General features: G+C 39.9%; 1 protein-coding gene across 7 annotated transcripts in view; it reads right to left on the minus strand.

Annotated features, from left to right (window-relative positions):
• Window positions 1-387: 387 nt before the first annotated feature.
• AFF3 (ALF transcription elongation factor 3) overlaps window positions 388-25,110 on the minus strand; it is a 561,437-nt gene continuing 536,714 nt past the window's right edge. For all 7 annotated transcript variants that reach the window (XM_075916945.1, XM_075916939.1, XM_075916954.1 and 4 more), the window contains 7 exons: window positions 23,827-23,890; window positions 21,687-21,823; window positions 19,831-19,902; window positions 17,553-17,646; window positions 14,467-14,516; window positions 14,131-14,345; window positions 388-11,907 (listed from right to left, as the gene is read on the minus strand). In XM_075916945.1, the coding sequence (XP_075773060.1) occupies window positions 11,768-11,907; window positions 14,131-14,345; window positions 14,467-14,516; window positions 17,553-17,646; window positions 19,831-19,902; window positions 21,687-21,823; window positions 23,827-23,890 (772 nt within the window). In that variant the 3' untranslated portion in view covers window positions 388-11,767. The remainder of the gene's footprint in view (window positions 11,908-14,130; window positions 14,346-14,466; window positions 14,517-17,552; window positions 17,647-19,830; window positions 19,903-21,686; window positions 21,824-23,826; window positions 23,891-25,110) is intronic.

Raw genomic sequence — 25,110 nt, forward strand, 5'->3', positions numbered from 1 at the left:
ATGTAACTTGCTAAAAACTTGAGATTGATTATTTGTTCACCATGCTCCTCACTCTATAAACAAATCCAATCTCCCATCCTAACCCCCTCCGCCTCAAATCCCCCTCCCACCAAAAAAGTAGTTGCATTTTAAAGTATTTTTTCCTTTGGGAGATCACACAGCTTCATTTCCACTTCCTTGTTAACATGATGACCCACTTGAAAATGTCTTTATTCACACCATAATTTCAAATGACTTCATCTCTATCTGAAGCGTGGACAAGGGTACAAATCTTAATCAGTAATACAGATGATCATACTGCTAAGCAAAAAACATAAAATATGGTATTTTTTCACTCTGAAAAATGTGTAAGAAAGACAGCTGAGACAAAATTGAGAGAGAAGGATGTTGATTTCATGGTTTATTGTCACATTAAAAAAGTAATCTTACTGATGAATTAATATTTACTTTTTAATATAAAAGTGCTTATTCTTACAAATCCTTAAGGCTCATTCTGTTACATTACAGTAGGATTTTTCATCATTCCAGAAACTGTGCTACGTGACTTTCAAATTAACTGTAGAAACAGCAAAATCTCCAAATAGTAAAACAACTTGTCAAGGAATTCATAATTTTTGTACATTTGAACTTGAATTGTGTAAAGCAACGGAAATCCAAAAAAACCCTTTGTTTTGTTTTAGCCTGAAATGGAACTGATACACTTAAAAAGTTTCCTATTTTAGCCATTGAAATGGAACAAATACAGTTGTTTATTAATGTAATTTTTTCCCCATGCCTCCCTTTTACAGCATGAAAAGAGAGAGTTACTGGATGGTACAGATGTAGTAGTTACTTTATATTTCTTACAAAAAAAAAAAAAACTGAATGACTACCAAGAACAAGCAATGTTCAGAAGCAAGACATTAATTTTTCGAGGTCCCTATGTTGCATGTTTACTAGACAAAATTCCCACTGAAACCAATGAGAGTTATGCCCGAGGAAGAAATGAAAATAGGGCTCTCTTGAGGATCATTTGAGATTAAATGGTTTATTGTTTTTGGTCTCAGAGAGGAAAAAATGGAGCATATGAAAGCTACTAAAGCTCTTGCTGTTCATATTAATCACATGTGGCACATGATTTCTATTATATACTATAATACACAGATACGAGTATTTGATTTTTACTTTTAGTCATAATCAGATATATATTATTTGGATGGACAGTCAATTTACTATTTCTACTTAAATGTAAAAAAATAGCTATTTACCGTAAATCATATTTTTTTCATAATTGGGTCAAAATGTAGCGGCAAATAGTCAAAAATTAATCCATCAGAAAAAATAATTTAAAGTATTCTAGAATGAGGAGAAAATGCCACTTGATCTAATAAATAAAGCAATTCAAACCATTCATGAATGCTACAAGGATATATGTACATATTTTACAGCATAAATTACTGTACAGAATATTCCCATTTACTAAATTGTTCAGTTGTGTAAACAATATTGCCTTTTATACAGGGACATGTGGAGGGGTGGTACTTATGTTGTGTAGGTACTAAAAAATGTAAAGTCCAGAATGCTCTCTTGAAATTTGCTGCAGTATTGCTTTGGCTGTCTGGGTGATGGCTCCAGTACAAAACTAGAGCACCATTGGAGAGACACATAAACCAACATTTATAGGAGCAGAGCTAAACTGATATTGATTCTAATAATATTATGATATACAGGAATTTGCTCACAGTTGGCATAAATGAGATTTGGAATTACGCTCTCTACATCTGGGTACAAAAATAATTCTAGTCATAAAACAGGAGACTGTACAACTAGGTCAGACAGCCACTATCAGTTACAGACTGGTTCTACCATTAGTTAACATAACAGACAGGAAAGTTACTGCTACTGTGATTATTGCTACAGATTGGTTTAAAAATTGCACATACAGCCAGTCTATGTTAAAGCATCCTGTTTTTGTTATCCTCGCTCCCTCCCATTTACTTGTTTGTCTCATACACCTGTAATGTATTATTTTTCAGAATGGAGGCTCTTTGGGGGGTAGGCACTGTCATTCCCTCTATCTTTACCACTGCCTAATGCAAAGAGATCCTGACGTGGTTGAAGCCCATAGGCACCACTGCAATACAAATGTTAATTAATCATAATAGTAAATATAGGAACAAGAAGAAAACTGATGTAAGTGAAGTTTGAATGTTTTAACAGCCATACTTTCCAACAGTGGGTTTAAATGAATCTAGTATGGCCAGTATTTAATGGAACTACATACAAAGATTAATTCACAAAATATTAAAATCTGAAGGCCATGTTCTAGCTGTTAGTTGTACACAAAACTTCTATTGACTTGAATTGGAGTGCTATAAGGATCATGTAGAGCCCACCATTAATGCTCAGTTGTTCAGCAAGGAGAAACTCACAGTTTTGTCCAGCTGGGTTTGTGCTCATGTGCTGCATGATGAATCAAAACATGCCTCTCAGTTTCCATAAAAAGATGCAATGTACATCTCAGTTATAGAGTACCAGAATTCACATAATACAGGTCTGTGATGAAAATAGCCCAAATCTTTTTTTTATGGCTCACACAAAAGCTTCTTGACCTGTTTATAGAAAGCAAGGTGTACATGTATGAAGAAATAGTGTACTAGCCCTACATTGCTAAACTGCAACACATAGTCACCTTAATGGCATCAAGGCTCACATTCAGCCTGGGCGTAACTACTAATCTCACTGGATTTGTGCTCACTTATTCCAAAACTGACCTATGTCTAGTATATTTGAGAATGCCCTTGAAAACATCAAGCAAAAAGGTATTTACTTTTTATATGTATTTTTGCAATTTTTCATAACATCCTAGTTCCCAAAGTTATCTGAACCTCATTCTGCAACACAGGACGTGTATTGATGTCTATGGAAATTCCACAATCACTGCAGATACAGAATTAGTCCCTTTGTATTTAAAGTTGGACTCCCATTCCTCTTTATCTTTTTGTTTAATCTTGCTGAGAATTCATGATGCGGAATGTATGACATCTAAGACATAAAATAATAAGTCTTTGCATAGGCAACGTCCAGTGATCTTTGTGCAGATTCATAAAATAGCAATGTCTATTTAAGAAAAAATCATGGCACGAGGCAAGCCCATGTATGTGTGTTAGGTGGTGGAGGTATCACCTCAATCTTCCTGACTACAGTGCCTGCAATATCACATGGAGTATCCAGCCTTGCCAATTCTGAGGATTTCAGTCCCTTCTACAGCTCTGCAGGGAACCCCTCCTTCAACATTTCCCTGCCTCCTGGAGAGGGGCAACCAATCAGAACTTTTGCATGTGACAAGCCAAGCTCTCTCTTTCTCCTCAGGAGAGAACCAAAGTTTTTTGGTAGAGCTAGAGGGAAAAGGTGATACAAAGGGACTGAGAAGGAAAGGGGAACAGAAATAGTTCAGCGTTTCAGAGAGGCTCTGCTCCCTCTTCCCCCTTCTCTTCTTGAGGATGATATGCTGGTTCCTCCCCTTTTCTTCTCTTTATCCTTGCAGCCCAAGGCCTGGAAAATGTGAAGAAAATCTCTGGTGCTGCAGGAGAAGTGGAGCTGTGCTGGGGGGGGGGGGGGGAGATTATGGGGGGCTGAGGTGAAGCAAAATTAATTGCTGGGAGGCTCAGAGTAGGGAACAGAATGAATTAATTCATTGGGGTGTATGTTTTTAGGGAGACACTAGAAGCCCTGGTGTCTTCAGACAGTGCTCTATGCAAATTGAAAATCTGCTTGTTTTGTAACAGGATGTAGGCAGGTATAATAATCCAGGCAATGGGGTGAAAGTGCTTATTAAAAACACATCTTTCAATAACAGAACAGAAAAGAGTAAACAATTACTTTTCTGTGGGGAAATGTAACCTTACTAATTTCCTCCCATAGGAAAAGTTTTCTTTCTAAGATCTCTTGGGATGATGAGTCCAGAGTTGCAGGTAGAAGAGACCACCCCAGGGAAAACTATGAAAAATGATCTTGCTAAGAAAAGGAAGACTAATATGGTTGGATTTTTAAGCAACACCAATAACATCAGCAGCTAGAGAGGCACATCAGTTTATAATCTCTTCTGCTTACTGAGGTTTGAGCAGTAATAGAGTGTCCATTGCTGATATGACTGGTATTTATTCCTCAGAATCAAAGTGTTTTGCTATTGACCTTTAGAAGGAAATTGGTAATGTGGAGCCTGGGCATTTAACCCTGGGATTCTCATTAACGTTAATGGAAGTCGGGAATCTAACTCCCTGTGCATTATGCTGAAAATGTATCCCTAATTGACTTGCCATACCAATTAGCTCAGATGACTCATGGACAGATGGAAATATTTTGTGAGAGTTACATAATTTTTCTTATGCCAAATAAAGAGATTAGTCCATTCTGCAAGGCACTGCTCTGAAAGACAACATTCAGGCTAGGACTGAGAGTAACGGGAAGCTGGGGATTTGGGAAAACAAACAATCTGAGCATTTATGATGTTATTGGTTAAAGACCGTAAGTACTGAAAAATATTTCTTTCAGGGAAGGACAAACTGACACAGAGAAATTAAAAGTCCATTTGAACATTTTGAAGGACAGACAGTTATTTTGGTTAACTTTTTTTGTCCTATTTACGTTTGTTAGTATGGCTTGGTTTCTACTAAGATCAAAAATATAAATATGTCAAGAATGTATGTCTTCATGCTATTTTTGATCCAAATGAAACTAGCTAGTAATGCTAATAATATTTGGCATTTTTATACAGGGTGTAATTCACTCCTATGCAAAGGCCCCACATAGCTTATGCCACAATTCAATCCTATTTTGTGAGTGTGAAGGGAACCTATTTTGAGATGTAAGTGATGTATTAGCTCCACTGCCCAGGAGTGAAATTCACTCATATGGCTCAACATTTTACAAGGCTGAGCACTTCTGTAGCACCTCCCACCTGAAAATTGCAAAGTGCTTTACAAAACTTGACTTATTAGCATCCCCATTTTACACATTGGGAAACGTCAGCACTTTGTCCCCCTCTGTGTTCATGCACAGAAAGGAGCCTGTGCCCTTGGAGGAAATGCCACCTCTTGGACACTCCTCTTGACCCCATAAATGCCTTTTCTGGGGAGCTCTGTGGAATTCGATTTCCACAGAGCTGGAAGTGGAGAGAGGCTGGCATGTTCCTCTGAGTTTGCCCTGGCTAGCCCTGCCGGGAAAAGCTGTGTAAGTTAATGGATGGAGTCCATGATTACTTGCACTACTTTCCCCTCTGTGCTGTGCAACCCCCACTCTGAGGATGGGTTTCGAGTCAGTCTCTGTAGGGAAAGCTCTGGACACATGGGAACATCCAGGGGTTAGAAGCAGTTGCTGGGATCAGATGGCAGAAAGGAGGCAAAGGGACGATATGGGAGATATCTAATATCCCCATGTAAAAGAGGTGGGGGGACCCCGACTTCTTTCTGTGGCTACGTCTAGACTGCAGGCTTCTTTTGGAAGCAGATTTTCCAGAAGAGATCTTCCAAAAAAACTTCTTCCAAAAGACAGCATCCACATTGCCAAAGTGATCTTTCAAAAAAGCAGATCGCTTTTTTGAAAGATAGCATCCACACTGAATGGACACTATCTCACATTTAAGCTGTGTTTGCTACGGACAGAGTGGCCACCAGGGCAGCTGTGCTTTTTCCTCTTTCCTCTTCTTTCTAAAGAACTCCCTCTTCCCCGTCCACACATGCCTTTTTCCGAAAGAGCTCTTTTGGAAAAAGGCTTATTCCTCATAGAAAGAGGTTTACCAATGTTGGAAAAACCCCTCTGTTCTTTTGACTTTTTTTTCGAAAGAACGCAATTGTAGCGTGGACGTAAGTGAAGATTTTTCGGAAAAAAAACCATTTTCCAAAAAAGCTCTGTTGTGTAGACATAGATTGTGTGACAAACAATGCTTTCTTGAGAGAATCATGGGTAAAAACTGTGGGGAATTTCAGATCTCGGGTGGATTATCCAGGCGTATGGGAAGATTTTCCCAATGATCTTGTAAACAGCTTATAACACGTTAACTGATAAATAGTGTGAAATCTTGGCTCTGTTGAAGGAAATTTTGCCCTAGACTTCACTGGGTACATCTACACAGCAGGCCTCCTCCCCCACATGTTAAGGAGGAAGTTCCCAGAGCCCCGGCTCCAGATGTCTGCACCACTGCCCATAACGTTCACTCCATGAAGCTGAGTCACTTGATGTGGATTCTGAGACTCACTGCCATGATTTTGGTTTTTGCTGAGATGATGCAGGTCAGATAATTCTCTCCATATAAGTAAGGAAAGAGTTTGAATTCATTGCATAACAAAAAATTTATCAAAAGGAAAGACATTTTTCATCTGTGCCAGCCATACTTCTGTCTTCCGTGTAAGAAATTCATTCCATCATTGTTATTTGTATGGGGTCAGCATGTGCAAGGAGATTTTATTCTTTAGTCTGAGGGCTTTCAACTGAACTGGGGGAGGAGAGTGCTGGCAATCATTCTGAAAAAGAAACATTTCTTTTTTGACATATTAAGTATTAAGCAGATTATGTAAAGGCTAGACAGAGTGTAGAAGGGAAATGTCATTAACACAGCTATGACCATGAACCAGCAACCCTTCCGAAATTCTAGGAAAGTTAAAAAACATATTACTTTGACAACATGTTATTTAAAAAATCTTCTAAAAAGATTAAGGAATCCAGTCACTGTTCTTTACATAAAATTCAACCTCTTTTGTTTAAAACCATAATCATTTAATGTCACATCTATAACCTAGCAGTAGCAGACACAGTTAATCCAAGTCAATTTGCAAATTCCAGTTTCATTAGGATTAAACACTGTGACTCAGTCACTCAATACTGTATATGCATTAAGGCTGGTGACTAGTAAAGTCTCTTGAGTAGATAAACTAAGCACAGATTAGCCAGATCTAAGAGAATGTCGTCTTAAAAAATATCCTGGCATTTTAGTGATGCAGATTTATATCACAGCCATGAAAAATGGGTGAACATTGGTATTACGAAAGAGATACTACTGCACCATTGCCAAGGTGAGAGTCTTACAAATCAATTAGCTGCACACATTATCTTGATAACAATTACTGCTCTTCTGAGGTGATACAGCCATTCAGTGACATGTACTCGATCAATGGGAGACACTAGTAATATCCTTTGTACTGATAGGGCTTTTTCATAATTTTGATATAAAGTGTACAGGGATGGGTGCATATTGACACCGAGGGCTTGATTCTGTACAGGACAGATGAAGTGTTCTGCATGTATAAGTGACAGGTGAAAAGCAATGAGCTGTACTGGGAGAGCAGGGAATCTGATTCTGCATTAATGTGACTACTGCTTCCCAGGGTGCCAAGTTACTTCTAGTAGCAAAAGGAAAGCCCAGATAAGCAGTAATTTTGCATCCTGAGGGATACGGTCCAGATCCTCCAAGGTACTTAATTCCCATGGAAATAAATGGGAGTTAGGGGACTAAATATCTGAGAGGAACTGTGCATACAGGGAATACCATGTCTCCTCAGATATGCCCAACATCTGCCTATGCCCCTTCATGTTAAACCCTGTGATATTTAGAATTAAGAGGGGACTATGGAACGGGCTTGGGATTTATCGCCACATAAGATGGATGACTATGCTCGGTGTTCAGCCATATCTGAACCTATGCATATCTTCCGCTCATCCTTGCACTCCCTGGTGTGTATCTTACAGGACCAGGGCCTAAGTGTGAATATCTCAGAGCGCCTCAGGGCATTTTGAATGCAAAAACAACCTTATTGTACTGCCATTGTTGTGTCCAACTGTGGCACACATTTTACTGGATACTATTTCAGTGGATTTGTGCTCTTCAGCTGGCAGAGTAGCTATCTGTCACATTCAGAAATTTCTGATTTTTACCAAACCTCTCTCTCCAGGCATAATCTCACTTTTGAGTGGGGTTTGTACCATCTGACATCTTCACCTCTGAAATATAGAAATGATATCTCTAATACAAGAGAAGAGAACCTTTATCACGTGCATGGACTTGAAACAATGAGTTAAAACAAACAAGGCATGACTTTGCAAGTGGCTAGCAAAATAAGGGCGGTCTCTGAGGGCCTGATCTCGCAACGTGCTCAGAAGCCTCAGCTCACACTGAAATCAATGGGACGACTAATGTACTTAAAGTGTTGCTTGTACTAAGGACTTTGCTGGATCAGATCCTGAGGCCCCACAGCACTGATCAGGATCAGGCCCCAATTGAATGAAATGAAGTGTCTTTGGATGTCATTCATACTACATGAATCTGTAATTATTTAAAGAGCAGCAATCATGACAAAAAGCAGACTGTACAAATGAAACACATGTCTGTGGCTGAAGAGCATGCTCTAAGACATCAAACTGACCAGCTGTAAGGAGCATTGTGGACAGAAGTCTAGTTCTCTGTTGGGCTACATGGGTCCTGCTCTGTTGATTTCAATGGAGTTTCTTCTGTTTACATGAGCTCAGCATAAGTAATTCCAGCACAAAAACTACAATCAATGTACCATTTCCATGGCCTTTGATGTGTATTTTAGCTGGAAGGATTCAGCATAAACGCGTCTTTACAAGACAGGGCACAAATATCCAAGAAACCCTTAGGAGTCAGGAAACATGTTACAATGACAGGACATTAACTTTTCCTGAATTTCTGTAAAATTGCCATATATATTGTGGCCAAAGAAATTCCAAAAAATTATCCCCAGTCATAGCGGAAGGGTTATGATTCAAAGTTCCTTACATGAAATGCCAATGCCACATTAAAATCTGCGTAAGGCAAGAAATATAAGTTTCTAAATTTAACCAGCATAAATTAGAGATGATAATTCCCAAACACACACACACACACACACACACACACACACACGACAAATGTTAAAGCAACCACCAAAGAAAGCAGAGGCAAATCTAACTTGTCTGCTTGGACAGAAATTCTCACACAGGTATCTGAATAGAACCAAATTACTCACAGTGTTAAGATAATTTAAATCACTTCTTCATCTAGGAAATCACCAGCAGACTCTCACAAGCAGACATCAGGCAGGTAATAATCAGAGAAGCACTGATTAAGTTATATTCCAACAACTGTAACTGAACTATTGGCATTATTTCTTTTCCAACAGGCAACATGGCATTATTTCTTTTCCAACAGGCAACAAGCAAAGTGAAATCTGGACATGACATGGGGTGTGTCTGCACTGCAGCTGGATGTATAATTCCCAGCTCAGATAGATGTATTCACTTGCTTTGTTGGAGCTTGTACACCAAAGATAGCAGTAGCCATGGCAGAGTGGGCTAGCTGCCAGAGTATTACTGGGGTTCTCAGTTGGGATTGCTCCTCTGCTACATTTGATGTGTTAGCTTGATCAAAGGTAGTGCATGCGTAACTACTAACAGGACATTACATCTGTAGTGGTAGTGTCGACATACCACATTAAAAGATGTATGGTAAGACAATGGGTAACAAGCTAAATCCAACAGCAGATTTACCACTGGGCCTATCGGATGAATGCTCAGGGGCCCTGGCTAACTATGGGGGCTGTGAAGCCCTGGGCAGGTGGAGAAAGCCCCCGTACCCTGACCACTCCTAGGTAGCAGCGCTGGGCAGGGCAGCAGCAGGGGAAGCCCTCTGGTATCCCTGACCCTGTTCTCTGGCAGCAGCGCAGGGCGCAGCAGTGGGGAAACCCCATGCCTGCAACCCCATGCCCCTCATTCCAGCGGCAGTGCCAGGCAGGCAAGGCAGGCTTGGCAGTGAAGGAAGCCCTCAGTGCTTCCCAATCCCGGCAGAAGCTGGTTGACCACAGAGGAAGCCTCCAGCGCCTCCTGGCCCCATCCCTGGCAGGAGCCAGGGGACACTCCTAGCACCCTCTGACCCTTTCCCAACAGAAGCCAGAGGCTGGCAGTGGAAGCCTGTCTGTGGTTCTGGTACTGGAGGAACTCTTGCTACCTGCTGCACCTCAGGACTGGGAAAGCTCTCACTCTCTCTGTGGTCTGGGTCTGTGGTGTGGGGGCAGAGCTTCTCCAGTCCTGGGGCTGCAGTGAAATGGTGTGGACCGGGGCTGAAGCAAGAGCAGGGCCTGGAGAAAAGGCAGACAAAGGTAGGGCTGTGGGCTGGTCACATGTGGAGGGGGCAGAATGGGGGCAGGACCACAGGTAGAAAGGGTAGGAAGGGCCAATGCCCCAGCAAACCTTAATCTGCCTCTGGCAAAATTATCCAATATACAGTTTTAAATACAATGCATCAGAGATGGATATTACAGTATATAAGGCAACTACAAAAGTGGCTATTTTTCTTTCTTGATATGTAACTGCTATTGGTGATTTTTTTGCACCAGCATCGTATTAATGTTGAGATACATCTGAATAGAATGTAGCAGTGAAGACAGACATTTATTGGCTCTTATTTGTGTGATCCAATGGAAGGTTTTGTAGCTACATGCATGAGTAACAGCAATAGAGCTGGGTGCAAAATAACCAATAAAATTACATTTCAGATAAAAACAATCAAATGTTTCCAGATGAGTGAAAATGAAATTAACCAAGAATAAAAATGCACAACACATTAGTTATGAACTGGCCATGACCTCAGCGGATCCAAATTAAACTGCAATTACTTCAGAATTAATTCCCTTGGCACAAAAGACACAGCCTGTCAACAGGGTCTGAAAACACCCCATAAATCAAGAAACATTAAAGCCTAGTTGAGGATTATGCATGAAGAGTGAGAGGATTATGATAGGACACAGTGCTTAGTCTGGTGAGCAGCAAACCCAGCTTTCCAAGATAAAGGGAATTTCATGTAATGGCATGATACAGCCTACAAGAAACTGCAAACAAGCTACTTTAAGATGGAAGAGATATCAAAGCCAGAGCCAGTAAGGTGAAGCCTCAGTGCACAAAGCAAATAAATGTTACAGATGTGTGTGTATATGCAATAAATGGACTTTGCTAACTGGGTTGCAGTATTTTTGTTTTAACTTCTTTCCTGTAATGACAGTCCAATTTTCCAGACTCTCTTCTAGTTTCTTGTTACCAATACTTCCATTTTTCAGGCTGTTTCCTTGATAATAATGTTGATTAAAAGAAGCTGAACAGGAAGTAAGGCGATTTAAAAGAATGAGAAATTAAAAACAACAACAATGCAAGCTATTGAAACTTATTGCACAAAAGTTAATGCGTTCTCGCTCCACATTTTTTCAGACTACACAATTCATCCATACACCCCAATTAGGAATTAGGAGAGAGGGGGTGCACTCGCACTGAAAGTTCTATGGAGCTGCCAAACGGCCCATCAGCCTCTCATTGTCCTCAGTTCAGGAAAGCACCTAAGTGCATGCTTAAATTTTACTGAAGTAATTGCTTTTAAGCACATGATTACAGTTAAACACACACTTAAGTGCGTTCCTGATTAGGAGCCATTGTGTTTATTGCACTTGGTTCAATTAACCCCTAAGATTTTGGTTTCTGAGTTTTTTCTAAGCACGGGTATAGGAAATATGTATGTTTATTAAGACATCTGTGGTCAGTTCAGTCCAGGGTACGAGGATGTTTGGAGATTGCTATGGAACAATGCATTTTGAAGAGATATAGCTGTATACACACATATATGCCCACACTCTGAAAAAACATTGTTCAACATTGAGGAAATATTCACCTTTGTTTGGGTCAATGCTATGGTGGATTATTTCTGTAGCACAGTGTCCAGAATAACTGAATTGTCCATGGGAGATTATATAGTTCATTTGAATGGCACACAGTCTTTTGCATGAGCGCTATTCCGTACCCAGTGAAGTCCTTGCTGAGTGTACTGAACTAAATGTTCCATACTGCTGTGTAGGGTGACAGGTCCCATCAATGCATCCAAGTCATTAAAAAATTCTATGGAAAAATATTAAGCATGAGAATACTGAAAGTCACATTTCTATTTATCACTAGGTAACAGCTATTATTAACCAATTAAATCCCACTGTATATTTTATAAAAAAAAAAAAAAGTTTAGGGTTAATGGGCTTATTGAAGGCTTCTATGGTCAATGAACAGAGTATTCCCAACAATTTCATTTTAAAAATTAAACAGCTAATTCCTTGATTCTTTCTTTCATTGTCACTTATTGAGACCATGTGTAAAAGAGTTACTTGCCAGTGGCATCCTTAAAAAAAAGACATAATTTATAGTTCAAATACACAAATTATCGTGACCTAAACACTTTTCAAAATGAAACTATATGGGTGAGGGTAGGCCAAATCTTGAGATAATTTTCAGGTAAACTTCTATTTAAACCATGAGGGAACTTTGCCTGAAGATGGACTAAGTAAAAACTATTGACACCTTCGTCCTGTCTAAGTCTGTATGTGGAGGGAAGTCAGAACTTGGAGGAGATGGGAGGTGATCCTACCCTCTGGCATGTTTGAATCCTCATGTCATGCAGGCCCTTTTGAATCTTGATGCCATGTGGCTCCATGATGCTGGAGGAGGTGAACAAGGGAAGCTGCCTAAAATTCATGATGTACATAAGTGGAAATGAATTCAGCCTGTAGCTATATTTCTTATGCTATTGCTGCCACACCACTGAAGGTGGATTCTAGAGGAAGTGATAATTGAGAAAGTCCCAGGAGGCACTGCTCCTGCAAGAGCTATGCCAAGCAGGGGCCAGCTGTAGTTTATAGGGCCTGACAGAATAGCATAGGCAAGGAGCATCCATGCTGCTTACCTAAGCCACAGACAGGAGGTGAAACTCTGCTATTCCCCCACCAACCTTCAAACCCTCATGTGATCAGAACAGAACCTAGCCTTGCATGTTTATCCAGTTGCCATGTAATGATGATCTACGATTTAATTGTCCGTGTCAGAGCTAAGGTAGAGTAATGGGATTTACACCATAGATGTTTGCACAGGCTCTGCATAGTCAGAGGGGAGGTGTCCTACATGTCCACAGACAACTGAGTGCTACAGCTGTACGTTAATGCCTTATACATGCTAAAATATGAGTCTATGTAGCAGTCACCATCACTAGAGACTGTCATCCGTGCATTTGATTTGTTTTCTCTTGCAAAATAAGAACAAAAGACCAAAAAGAGCCATTTCTACAGCTCTGACACAAGATATTTCAATTCTGTGAAGGAGAATTAAAATGAACTCAAAAGATAAATTTAATTCCTGATTGGCTGTCATTTATCTGTGACTCTATCCCTGGAAAAGGGTGAGAGCTAGAGAGACAAATGAAAGAGAAATTAGTGATACTAAGGAGTGGTGCCCACTGCTTGCTACACTCACCAACCCTTTTTCTGTGGGGATAGGCAGGCCTGGCTCTCCCCCTGGCCACCAGGGAGGGGTGGGTGTTGCTCCAGTCCAGGTTCCCTCTTCAGCCCCCCTCAAGTTGTGCCAGCCAGGACCCTTTCTCTCCCCCCCACCGGCCTAACCTTAAACCCCCCTCTCCTGGCACAGGTTGTTGGAGGGGGAGGAGGTTTGCCCTGAGGCCTTGTGTGCCCAGCGCTCTCCTCCTGGCTGCTGGAGGGGGTGGTGGGGCACTCCCAGGCCTCGTGTGCCCTGCGCTATCCTCATGGCTGTCAGAGGGGGAGGGGGAGGCTTTCCGAGGCCTGGGCAGCCCCACACTCTCCTCCTGGCGGCCAAGCAGACAGCGCTGGGGAAAAGGGTGAGAGGGGCTGCGGGATGCCAGAGTGAAGTGATGAGCACTGTTCCCTCTAAGCTGCAGGGCTGCAGAGCTTCAAAGGTGATTAATCAGGCCCTCTCAGTCAGAGGCTCAGGGCTCTGTGCAGGCAGCTGACTGACTGGGGTGGGGAGGAAGGGCTGATTACTCATCTGTGAAGCTTTGCTGCCCCGCAGCTTAGAGGGAATGCTGGTGATGAAAAAGTTTTTTTATAGGTAGAGTAAGATTTTCCTCTTTCTGAGTAGGACTGCTGATAAAACCGTTTATGTTAATTTATGGGACAGGCCATGAATAGGAGTAAAGAATACACCTCTGTAATCCAGGATTTAGTGTAAACCTTTCACTAGGACCATGGTCAAAGTCGGTCAATATTTTGTCTTATTGGCAGGTTTTTAAAAGACATATACCAGGTTTTAGTGTGTTAGATTACATACCTCTGTTTTCCTTGGCTAGATTGTCAGCCATTTCCCAGTAGTCGTAACTGTGCAGGATGCTGTTGGTAATACTGACGTGATTGGCTGCCATCTGATGAATACGCTGTGGAATGCTGATGGTGGAAGAGGGAGAAGGGGCCCCAGTGCTCCCCTGGGACCCTACAGAGCTGACAGGAGAAGGACTAGGAGACATGGGGGATGGAGTTCCTGTGCTCCTGAAACAGAACATTATAGCCATGTTAGGGTGACATGGATAAACATGAAAATAGCAGAAGTTAGCAAACACCATTTCTCACTGCTATTCAGACATAATTTCTGTATGATGAGTGAACTTACTTTCCACTGGCACCCCATGGAGATGGGGCCTGGGCAGCTTTTGATGAATTCTGTAAACGGAACAAAAAAATGTACAAACTTTTAATTTAAACAGATTGCGAAATTAATGTCAGCAAAGAGAATGTAAAGATGGGGTGCAAAAAAGTAGAGGTGATATGTGTGGAAAGTGCATTCAAGTCCCCTGATGCCATAAAGTCCACTGGGTCAAATTGAGAGGTGGAACAAAGGGTGATGTCAGAGGGACTCCCTTATTTTCAGTATGAGGCAATGAGTCTGCCCTGAACCAGAGCCTGATTAAGCCACATGCAGGGATGAGCCAGTCCTGTGTTAGGCTCCAGCCAATCCACAAACAAGGAGCTGATCTGGTGACTTTCAGAGTGGGTCTACAAGCCTCAGAGGCACAACACCAGCTGAGTATCGATCAATGTTGCTTCATGCCTTGGAACTCTCCTTTGCCCAATAGGGGTGACAGATTCCCCGGCACTCAGCCTGCTCCAGACCTGGCCTTATTCCAGTGTTGTCCCTAGTCCTGCTCCTGCCCTGCTCTTATCTTGTCCCAATACTACTCTTGACTCCTGATTCTGGCTCTGACTCTTGTCTCCAACATCCAGACCAGACTGTCCTCACCTTGGTTTCAGAGATCCATTTAAGATTCCGCTAGATTCCCTCAAAACCACTTAGGGTCCATCATGCTGATGGGTAAGAGAGTCTAAGGGTACGTCTAGACTACATCCCTCTTTCGACAGAGAGATGTAAATTAGGCACTTCAAAATTGCAAATGAAGCTGGGATTTGAATTTCATTTGCATAATTACGTAATGGCGCTCTTTTGAAAAAGCGCTATTTTGAAAGTAAAACCGCAGTCTAGACGCAGTTCTTTCGAAAAGGAAAGGCTTAACAGGATCAAGGTTTATAGGATCTTTCGAAAAAGCCTTCCCTTTTCGAAAGAACCGCGGTTTTACTTTCAAAATAGCGCTTTTTTGAAAGAGCGCCATTATGTGATTATGCAAATGAAGTGCAAGAAATTCAAATCCTGGCTTCATTTGCAATTTCAAAGTGCCTAATTTACATCTCTCTGTCGAAAGAGGGATGTAATTTAGATGTACCCTAAGAACAAGTAATTTACACATCGAGGAGCTGGAAGAAGGTACGGTACACTTACAATGTACATTAAAATAGCCGATGTCCTATTTAGTTTATATTGTGTTGGACACCAGTATGAGGAGGAAAGTAGCTCTCAGAAAGCATAATTGAGTCTAACTTACAGCTCCTTCTCCCTCACCACTGATTCTACTCTGAGCTTTATTCTGCTTTCACGACCCAAAAGGAATCTCTCATGTTCTTAAAAAATCTTTAACTCCCAAATGTCTGTGACTTCTTAAAAATCGCTGCTTTATTATTTTTTTTTGAAAATGGAAATAAAAAGTTTAAAAGAAGATTTAAATATTTGTTCTTTTTTAAAAGAAAGAGATATCTAATTTACTCTGGAAATGTGTGACAAATTTTGAGATGTTTCCTTATTTGACAGTATATCTGACAGATTTTTAATGCAGCTAGAGTGTCATGTTAAATGATTTTCTAAGATTTGAGACTCAAATATATGAAAGTCTAGAATTGGTTTGTTTTCTACTGCAAAAGTTGACAAATGAACAATTTTTTATGTTTTACTTTACTTTTGAATGAGAATCTATAGAATTATTATACCAGCAGAATGCCTGCAAAACAACCCCCACACTTTTTTTTATGACCTTTATGTTAGTATAATAACGAATAAACATCACCTTTGTTCTCTGTAGAAAGCACTCTTTCTTCTTTTAAGAAGCATTTCACATGATTGTGGGACTGAATTTCCAATTTTTACTACAGATGTTATTTGAATTGGCAGATTACAGCATTAAAATATATACTGATTTCTTATCAATAAAGTAAAGATGATTATTAGAGAAACACAACAGTTTTAATTAAATATTACTCAGGATTTACATCCACTTTTGGTGACACCAATTTCACTTTGATAGTAAAAGATTTGTCTCCTTTCCTGTCTATTTTCATGGGTTTATAATTTGGTCATGAAAATATCTGTGCTGAAAATTTACTTCTATTTGATGTATAGGAAGATACAAGCTCTTTCCCCTTTCCTCCAAATTAAAAAATATACTAAAATACCCAAGCCAAATGACTACATAGGGTCCCCAAAGAAAATCAGCACTGTTGAGCATTTATACCCTCACTGATCTCTGATTTATATCTCAGGATATAAAAAGGACTTGTAGGGTAGCAGCAGCCAACAATTTTTGTTTTTTCATCTAGAAATACAAAGATTATATTTGTAGGCCAAATATTTGACCAACTCTATTATAGATCTATGTGGAATGTTTTGATTTCCAGATGTTTTCCAATGAAATATTGTCACTTTGGAAGAAATTTTAAGAATCAAATGACTTTCTATCTTAAAAATAAAATGGCACACTTTATTATGAGAGAGTGGAGAACTGAAGGGACTCTTTGGAGAAAACAATATAGATAGCGGAGGCAATCATAGGTGTGCCGAGCTGGTATATATTCTGACCACAGATACTTGTATGCAACTCCCACTGAAGCCAATGTGGACTCCAGCCCAGTACCATAGAGAAGAATTTGTCCCTTTGCCTTTTCTTACATGCTGATGTCCATAAATAGGAATTCTACAAGTTATTCCAAATACGAAGCTAGCTCAAAGTCCCCAAATCTAGCCTGAAGTGCATCCTGAAGTGGATTCCTGTTGTGAATGGTGTAAAACCTATTCATTGCAGAGCATCATGAATCATATCAGACAATCAAGAAACTGGAAAATGGGCAGGATATGTCAGTTTCATGGACATGGTGAGCTTCACTTCCTTCAGCAAGTTATACATTTTGTAGATTAGAGGCATGTGCTTTGGTGAATAAAGAACAGCAGACTGGAAATTAACAGCTTCCACTGAAGCAGTGGATGTCAAAACTCCAGTGGGAGTAGGATTGGGTCTAAGTGGACTACTCTTTTTAAAAAAGATACATTATTTCACATAATTATTAGCAAATTGAAAATGTAATATAACATGAAAATACCTTGAAATAATCAATAAGTGCTTTTGAATATTTTACAGCATGGTCTCTCTTGAGTCGGAACATTCTCCAGTATAGAAGTGCCAAACAGCGATAACTAGGACAAACAGAAAGATGACACAATATAAAATGTATTATAGTACTTTGAAAGCATAAAGGTGCCCTTTGTGACCCGTGACCCTGGTACCCCAGGAATAGCCTCATCAATAGAGTAAATAAGAACAGTCTCAGGCCTGTGATTCCCAGCGGAGTTTTCTAGTAACTGGAGATTGCCAGGGAACAGGGATGCCCTTAACCTGGCTACACTTCCCTAGTTTTATGCCTTCCCTGCGGACTAGAGGATGCTAAAAAGAATTTATTCTGCCTGAGGATTCCTGTACAAAGAGCATGCTAAGCAGTAATAACTAAAACAAAAGGGAAGCCTAGGGGAAGATCTGGCCATTGCCTCTAAGGTTTCTGTAGAGCATTAGGCACCTTTATTATGCATAAACAATAATGTAATTAATAATAATTATACAGTCACAGAATGAAGAGCAAGAAGGCATCTTAAAAGATCCTCTAGTCTAGCTTCCCCTTGCACTGAAGCAGGACTGAGTGTACCTAAACCATCCCAGAACAGATATTTGTCTAACCTGTTCTTAGAACCTCCAATGGTGGGGATTCTACAATCCTCCATCTACATAACACACCTAACAACCATAATGGACAAATAAATGATACATTCACAATGTTTTATCTTTGCTATCAGGTTTTTGAGTATTCACAACATGGGGGGGGGGGGGGGGGAGGGAGGATTGTTCAACAGTATGTAACACAACAAAAATCCATTATGCTTGTTTACTTTTGGTAACAGAGGCCAAGATTATGAAAGTTATTTGTGGTATTGGATGTCCATTCTGAGATACTTAAAAGCATCCTGAAAGTGCAGTGTTCTTACCTTCTGATAATCTCACCCACTTAAAATGAATTGGGCCACCCAAATCAAATCAAAGCACCCAGAATCACTAGCCACAGTCGCAAATTTTAGCCAGGGTTGTTATAATTCTCTTTCATAGTGTTTGCCTATTTTTAGATCTGCAGCCTTGAAATTTCCTCTTTTACCACCAGAGGCCAGTCTCTCCTTAGGAGATCAGAATCAGATAAACTAGTTGCATGGCAGCATGCCCAGTTTGCATTGTACAGAGCCAAAGGATACAATGGACTTACAGTCCTCATAATTCTCATACTGTCACCTTCATAGGTTACAGTACATATGCAAATGATGTCTACTCATCTGCTATGTGGCAGAAAATGAGTTAGGGTTGCTATTCTGTGCTGAAGGAGTCCTCTGCCTACTTTCCCTCACTGTGACCTTTCTGCTTAAACAGAGGCAGTGGCTTTATGAATCTGAATTAAATTGCACATGCTAAAACACTATGTCTGTTCTGGAAAACGTTACAAAACTCAGAAATAGACATGGTCGACAATTTTTAAAACTATTTTTAGTCACTTAAGGATTTTAAAAACATATTGTTGTTAATCTAATTTGTGCAGCCAATTGTATATCAAAGCAATGACAAAGGACATATTTTAATTAAAAATAGATCACTAAAGAGTGTTTTCTTTTTATATAAAATGATACATTAATATTGTTTAATTTATAGATTCTAAATATACATTTTTACAGGTGTTAAGAACAAATTGTTGTAAAACCCATTTACGAAGAATCCATAAACATGTAATAGATACGATTTATGTTAACTATACAGTTGTTAACATTTACATTTAAATTTAATAACATTATTATTAGTGTTCAACAAATGTTTTAAAGAATCAAAGTTAAATGCATATATCTGGAAATCTTCATTCTGAGAGTGAATCCAAATTGTTTAATTATCAACTTACTAACCCTTCATACAATATGAGTATAATTTATGATGACTGAACCTAAAATGTTATACACTGAAGAAATTACTGAGACGCTGTTACAAGGAAAGCGCATCAGTCATAAAAACACAGACCATCAGGCACTTAAAAATTAATTATACTGAGATGCCATAGCTGTCCTGTCACAGCCAATAAATATGAATTGCTTATTTACAGAAACAGAACTCAGACCAGGCACAGTAATACAAGGAAAAGCAGATAACAGAGGTCTGAATCTTCTTGGATCAGGAAGTATTCTCTCTCTGTCAACGACAACACAAAACCAAGCCTTCTACCTGACAGCATTAAGTATTTGATTTTCAAGGACTGATTCACTGCATCAAAGTCATCTTTGAGTAAATAATGATCTACTAACCATAATGCTGCTAGCTGTTTGTCCTCCGGAGTGGCATTAGGGCCTGAGTGGGTTTTTAATCTCACAGCATACCTTAAAAAAAGGGGAAAATCCAGCATTAAGGCCAGTGTGTGTGAACAGCCCTTACTTTGCTGTTGATCATATTCTGGATTCATGAGGCTATACTGATTTACAGCAGCTCACAATGTGCCCCACTATATTTATTCTTTCAGTCTCCACAGATGCACATTGCGTTTTTCAGTCCACGCTTTGGAGCCGTTCCATCAATAGTTCTCTCTCCCTCCTTGTCTAATAAACGCTCTTCAACCAGCAGTAAATCCCTTGGAAATCCAGACAGCATTAAGGGGATCCTGCTTTGTCACGTTAATGCTTCTTGATTTGCCCTGTGTAACCCTCTCAAAATATTTTCCAGCCCTGTGGAACCCCAACTCTGCAAAAAGGCTTCCACAGGATTTGAGAGCAGAAGAGAGACTACCATGGAGACAATGATGTCCTCATACTGCAAATTTTGAGCATGTCTGTCCGGTTTTGCTCCTCTAAGCACTGTGCAGCAGAGGGCAGCAGTTGGCTCACACTTATTTTGCTCCTATGACGTTCAAATTCTTCAAAGATCTACAATTGTAGTATTGCTATTTCAAGAATCTATGTGCTATCCAGTGCCAGATCAATTCATGGAAATCTCAGCTTCTGGTTCAGCCCCTAAGCACTTGTCAAGCTTAGAGCAACATACAATACCTCTGGGCTTGTTTCCAGAAAAAAAAACATGTTTTCTGTAATGAGCTGATTGTATTTCATCATCCTCTTTGTTATCAAACTCTAATTCTGACATCAGTGCAAATACACGTGTGCATGATAATCTGCACCTTATTTCAATAAGCACTTGTCGTGATATATCAGTTACTTTTTTGGACTACACCTAGCAGGCAGCTCTTAAGCATTTTATAACTACTAAATCCTTGCTGCATGAATAGATGGAGCTCTAAACAAAATTCAGGCACAGAGACATGACCATAAATATACTGTAGAGAAGAGAAAGCAGAGGGAGAAGGGCAACTGTGCTGCTTGGGTGGGGGAGGGGTAGGACAAAGTATAGAGAGCTTTATAGTGGTGGGTAAAAGGTATTTTGTCTCATGTCATTCCTTCTTGTCAGAGTCAGCTGGCTGAGTTTGCTTTACTATGACTAAAGAGCATGAGAAGCAATCCCAAACTGCGAGCACAATACAGTGGAATTGTTTACACAAATGAGAATATGGCTAGATCAGCAGAGAAATCTGGAAGAAAACAATTGTTTTAAAAGAGCTATGATGTTAGAAATATTACATTTGGAAAGAGAAATTAGTGTGAGTGAAAGCTGCATCGCCAACTGCTCTGGGGAATGAAAGTCTCTACCTACAGAGAAAGAATAACATGGCCACCAGCCGTGCACATTTTCTTCACCAGCTGGACGGACCAATTCTTTGGATGAGAAAAAAAGCTCAGTTGATTCAAAGTTGATTCAATCTTTTCCTTTCTTAGCTGAGACTGTCAGTAAGGATTCCTGTTAATGCCAGCTATGATAAGAGAGGAGGGCTGTGATGTGAATGCTTGTCCAGCAGGAACAGGATTGCGATTACCAATGTATTTCACATGGACTAACAAACAGCAATGGGATCGCATTGATTTTTAATCACTACCAATCTGGCTTGGATTAGTACTGATAACCCCAAATGATGATTATTGCTGTTCTGGGGTTCCTTGTTTTTGATTTTTAAAAAATATATTTCCATCTCTAATTTCTATCCATGTTTAAAGGCATTAAGGTATGTTCTCCCGACGGAAATATACCCAAACAGGACTATTGTTCCCTACTAACTTACCTGATAAGTTCAACTGTTTCTGAATACATCATATAAGGGGATTTAGATTCCATCGGGCCTTGTTCCATGGCATTTCCACATTCAATAAATGATAATGCTGCTTCAGCATAATTCAGTGCCTTTCCAAATTTCTCCACCTGGCAGATAAAATAAGGATACAGAGAAACACTGGAGTCACCAATCTATGGTTACAAACAGCAGCAAAACAAATTACACCAAAGTATGGTAGATGCAAGCTGACACAGAACAGACCTTCCAATTCTAAGTGACAAATATGGTTGTGAGGAAGCGACACTACAACAAAGAAAAAGTTAACATCAAGGAAATGTATGCTAAAGTTGAGCAAACTGTTTTGGATAAAATAACAAAAGAAGGAGCAGGAGGAGAAAAAAGAACCAGAGAAAAACATAATGACCCAAAAGGCTTATCACTCATCATGCTTGGATGTAAATACAATTTTTCCATGCTGAACAAAGAAAGGGAATGACTAGCTTCTAACTAAGAGAAATAAGGAACATAATGTTGGAGTTTTGTTGAGTTCTTGCCAGAGGGCTACAGGAAAATAATCAAGGCAGGTAAGATCTAGAAAATGATCATGAGGATGAAATTTCCCCCTAAAATACAAATGAGACGTGGATCAAAGCTCTGAGGTTTTAACGTGTGAAGTTATTTTTAATTCCTTTTCTTGTCCAGATTTAGCATGCATTTGCACTAGTTGGTTTCTGTCAAGATCCAGAAGGAGATCAATCAAAAGATTAGGACAGGAAGCAATGGGCTTAAATTGCAGCAAGGGAGGTTTAGGTTGGACATCAGGAAAAACCTGATGAGGAGTACAGCTAGTTCGGATTAGAACTAGCTACTCCGTGCCGTGTGTAGCCGCGCAGCACGGGGTTCGAACTAGCCGGCATTTAAAAATGGCGCCGGCCAGCTTTATGCAAATGAAGCCCGGGAAATTCAAATCCCGGGCTTCAGTTGCAATTGCGGATGACTACATTACCCCCGCTAGTTCGACTAGCGGGGTAGTGTAGACATACCCCTGCTTCTGCTTCCTTGGGCAACTTAGGCTCAGCATAGCCAAAGAATGTGGACTCCAAGTCACATTTCTGCTCCCCTGATACTGGGCAGCATTGGCAACATGCCTCCCTAAGAGCAGCCAAAGGGACTTGCTGTGCTAGCTAAAGAGCTGTCAGAGCACTGTGTGCTCTGTCCTATCCCCAGCATGTTCCTTCCGCTGTTCTTTGAGGTGGGGGGAAGAGTGCCTCAGTTCCACATACAGCCTCAGCCACCACTTTGTTATAGGGAAACCGTGGCTGCCCATGAGAGTAGACAAAGCTAGGGTCAGGAATTTGTTACTGCATTGGTCAGTTGTGCCAGGGTGGTTACACTGGAATTTCCTAGAGATCAAACAGAGAAATGATTATCTGTGTACTGACATTATTTTGGATGGAAATATCTGTAATAAAACCAGGACTCTTCTGGCCTGAGAGCAAAGTACTTAATCCAAAGTACTTAATCCAAAGTACTTAATCCAAAGTACTTTGAGATCAATGGGAGTCTTTCCTTTAGTTTCTACGATCTTTGGACCAGTCCACTGGTCACAGTGAGGTATGTCAAGCCAGTGGCTAGATGGCTAGCTCTACAGGAAAAAAAGACATTTTGAAAATCTGATAGCGTTGTTATGACCCAGATTTTTAAAAGTATTTGTGCTCAGCATTGCTATGCCCAGTTGATTTAGGAGCCTAAGTCTCATTTTCAAAAGGCGCTATTGACAAAGAGTGTCTTTTAGGTTCCTAAATCCTTTTGAAAATGAGATTTGGGTTCCTAACTCAATTAGGTGCTGCAACAATGACAGCCATGGCACCTAAATACCTTTCAAAATTTTGACCTGTTACTATAGTTACTAATTAAAGCAAAAGAATAAATGGAAATTTTCATTTATCCAAGAGCTGATGTTAGTAGGTTGTTATTTAAGTCATAGTTTATTAGGCTATGACAACTTGATTGTATAAACACTTCTTAATTTACCAAGTCCAGTCATCCTGATAATAGATTTTATAATTACCCTAGCTATGTTGCACTGAAGAAGAGCCATTACAAAAAATAATATGGAGCAACATAACTGAAAATAAAATGTGCTCACCATCGCATCTGCTTTATGCTTCTTCCGCTTAGCTTCTTGCATAAACTGATCTGCATTGCGTGGTCTACAATGGCAGAATAAGAATATATTTCATTATTTTTGAAGTGCAAAATATTTTCAGTTTTATTTTGTCCCTGATTTGCAAACATGTTTGCAAAGAATATGCACTTAATATGGAAAAATGCATTTTGTATTTCCAGATTGCTCCCTATAGAGACAAAAGCATTTATGGCTGTTCTTATTTTTGAGAAGTTAATAATTCAAAGGAAAGAAAGTTAATAACATTTGTTTTTATGGCTGATATAAACTGCTTCCCAAATTAGTGCAGTTTTGATCTGCAAAACAGACACAGGTACTGAACAGAGCAAGTAAATGAAAATAGATACATAGGGAAGAAAGTAAAAAAGTCAGATGAAAACTTTTAGATCATATTTGGACACAAGAAAATTCTTTCTCCATTTAAATGAAAGATGTTTTATGAAGTATCCATTCAGTAGTGCTGAAAATGTGATATATTTCCTTAAGTTTGGCACCCACGTGATACAGAATATTCATTTTCATATCTGACTGTCTCATTACACAATGCCCACCATATTTGTCAGGACACCCCTAATGGTCCAAATCTCTAATAAACTGCCTCCATCCATCCATCCATCCATCCATCCATCCATCCATCCAATCTGTTTGGCCCCTTTGTGCTTATGCATTAAGGTATAGATTTTAATTACATCATCACCTACTATTTTTTCCAAGAATCCCAACCTCATTTAGTGTATAGGTTGGACATGCTTGGGAATGAATCAGGGTTGTGTAATGAAGGGGACTATTTGTATATGGACCCCTGCTTCATTATGTTGCAGAATATGGAAGACTGTCATGAATGAGGCAGGGACTTGGAGGAACAGAAAGGATGATTTCATGGATAAGGTGACTGCTGTCTTGGAGAACTGCCTCTACCACATAATCCCTGCATAATTCTGGGCAAGTCACTTAAACCAAACTTTTTACAGGTCATCACTAATTGTGTGTTCTTCATTTTCTGGGTGCCTTACCAGAGACCCAGGGATTTGGCATTTGGAAGTGTGGAGTACTCACAGATCCAGGTGAACTTAATGGCACCAGTGCTTGTGCTATATAATACTACATATCCTGAAAAATAAAATTGTAGGTATCTCCAACTGGGCACCCTATATAAGTGGATACTTTAGATGATCTCTTTGTGCCTCGGGGCATGTCTACTTTATTGGGAAGATCGACACTCTGGTGGTTGATCTTCTGGCGTTT

This window comes from Pelodiscus sinensis, chromosome 1 (assembly GCF_049634645.1).
Source record: "Pelodiscus sinensis isolate JC-2024 chromosome 1, ASM4963464v1, whole genome shotgun sequence".
NCBI classification, from domain to species: Eukaryota; Metazoa; Chordata; order Testudines; family Trionychidae; genus Pelodiscus; species Pelodiscus sinensis.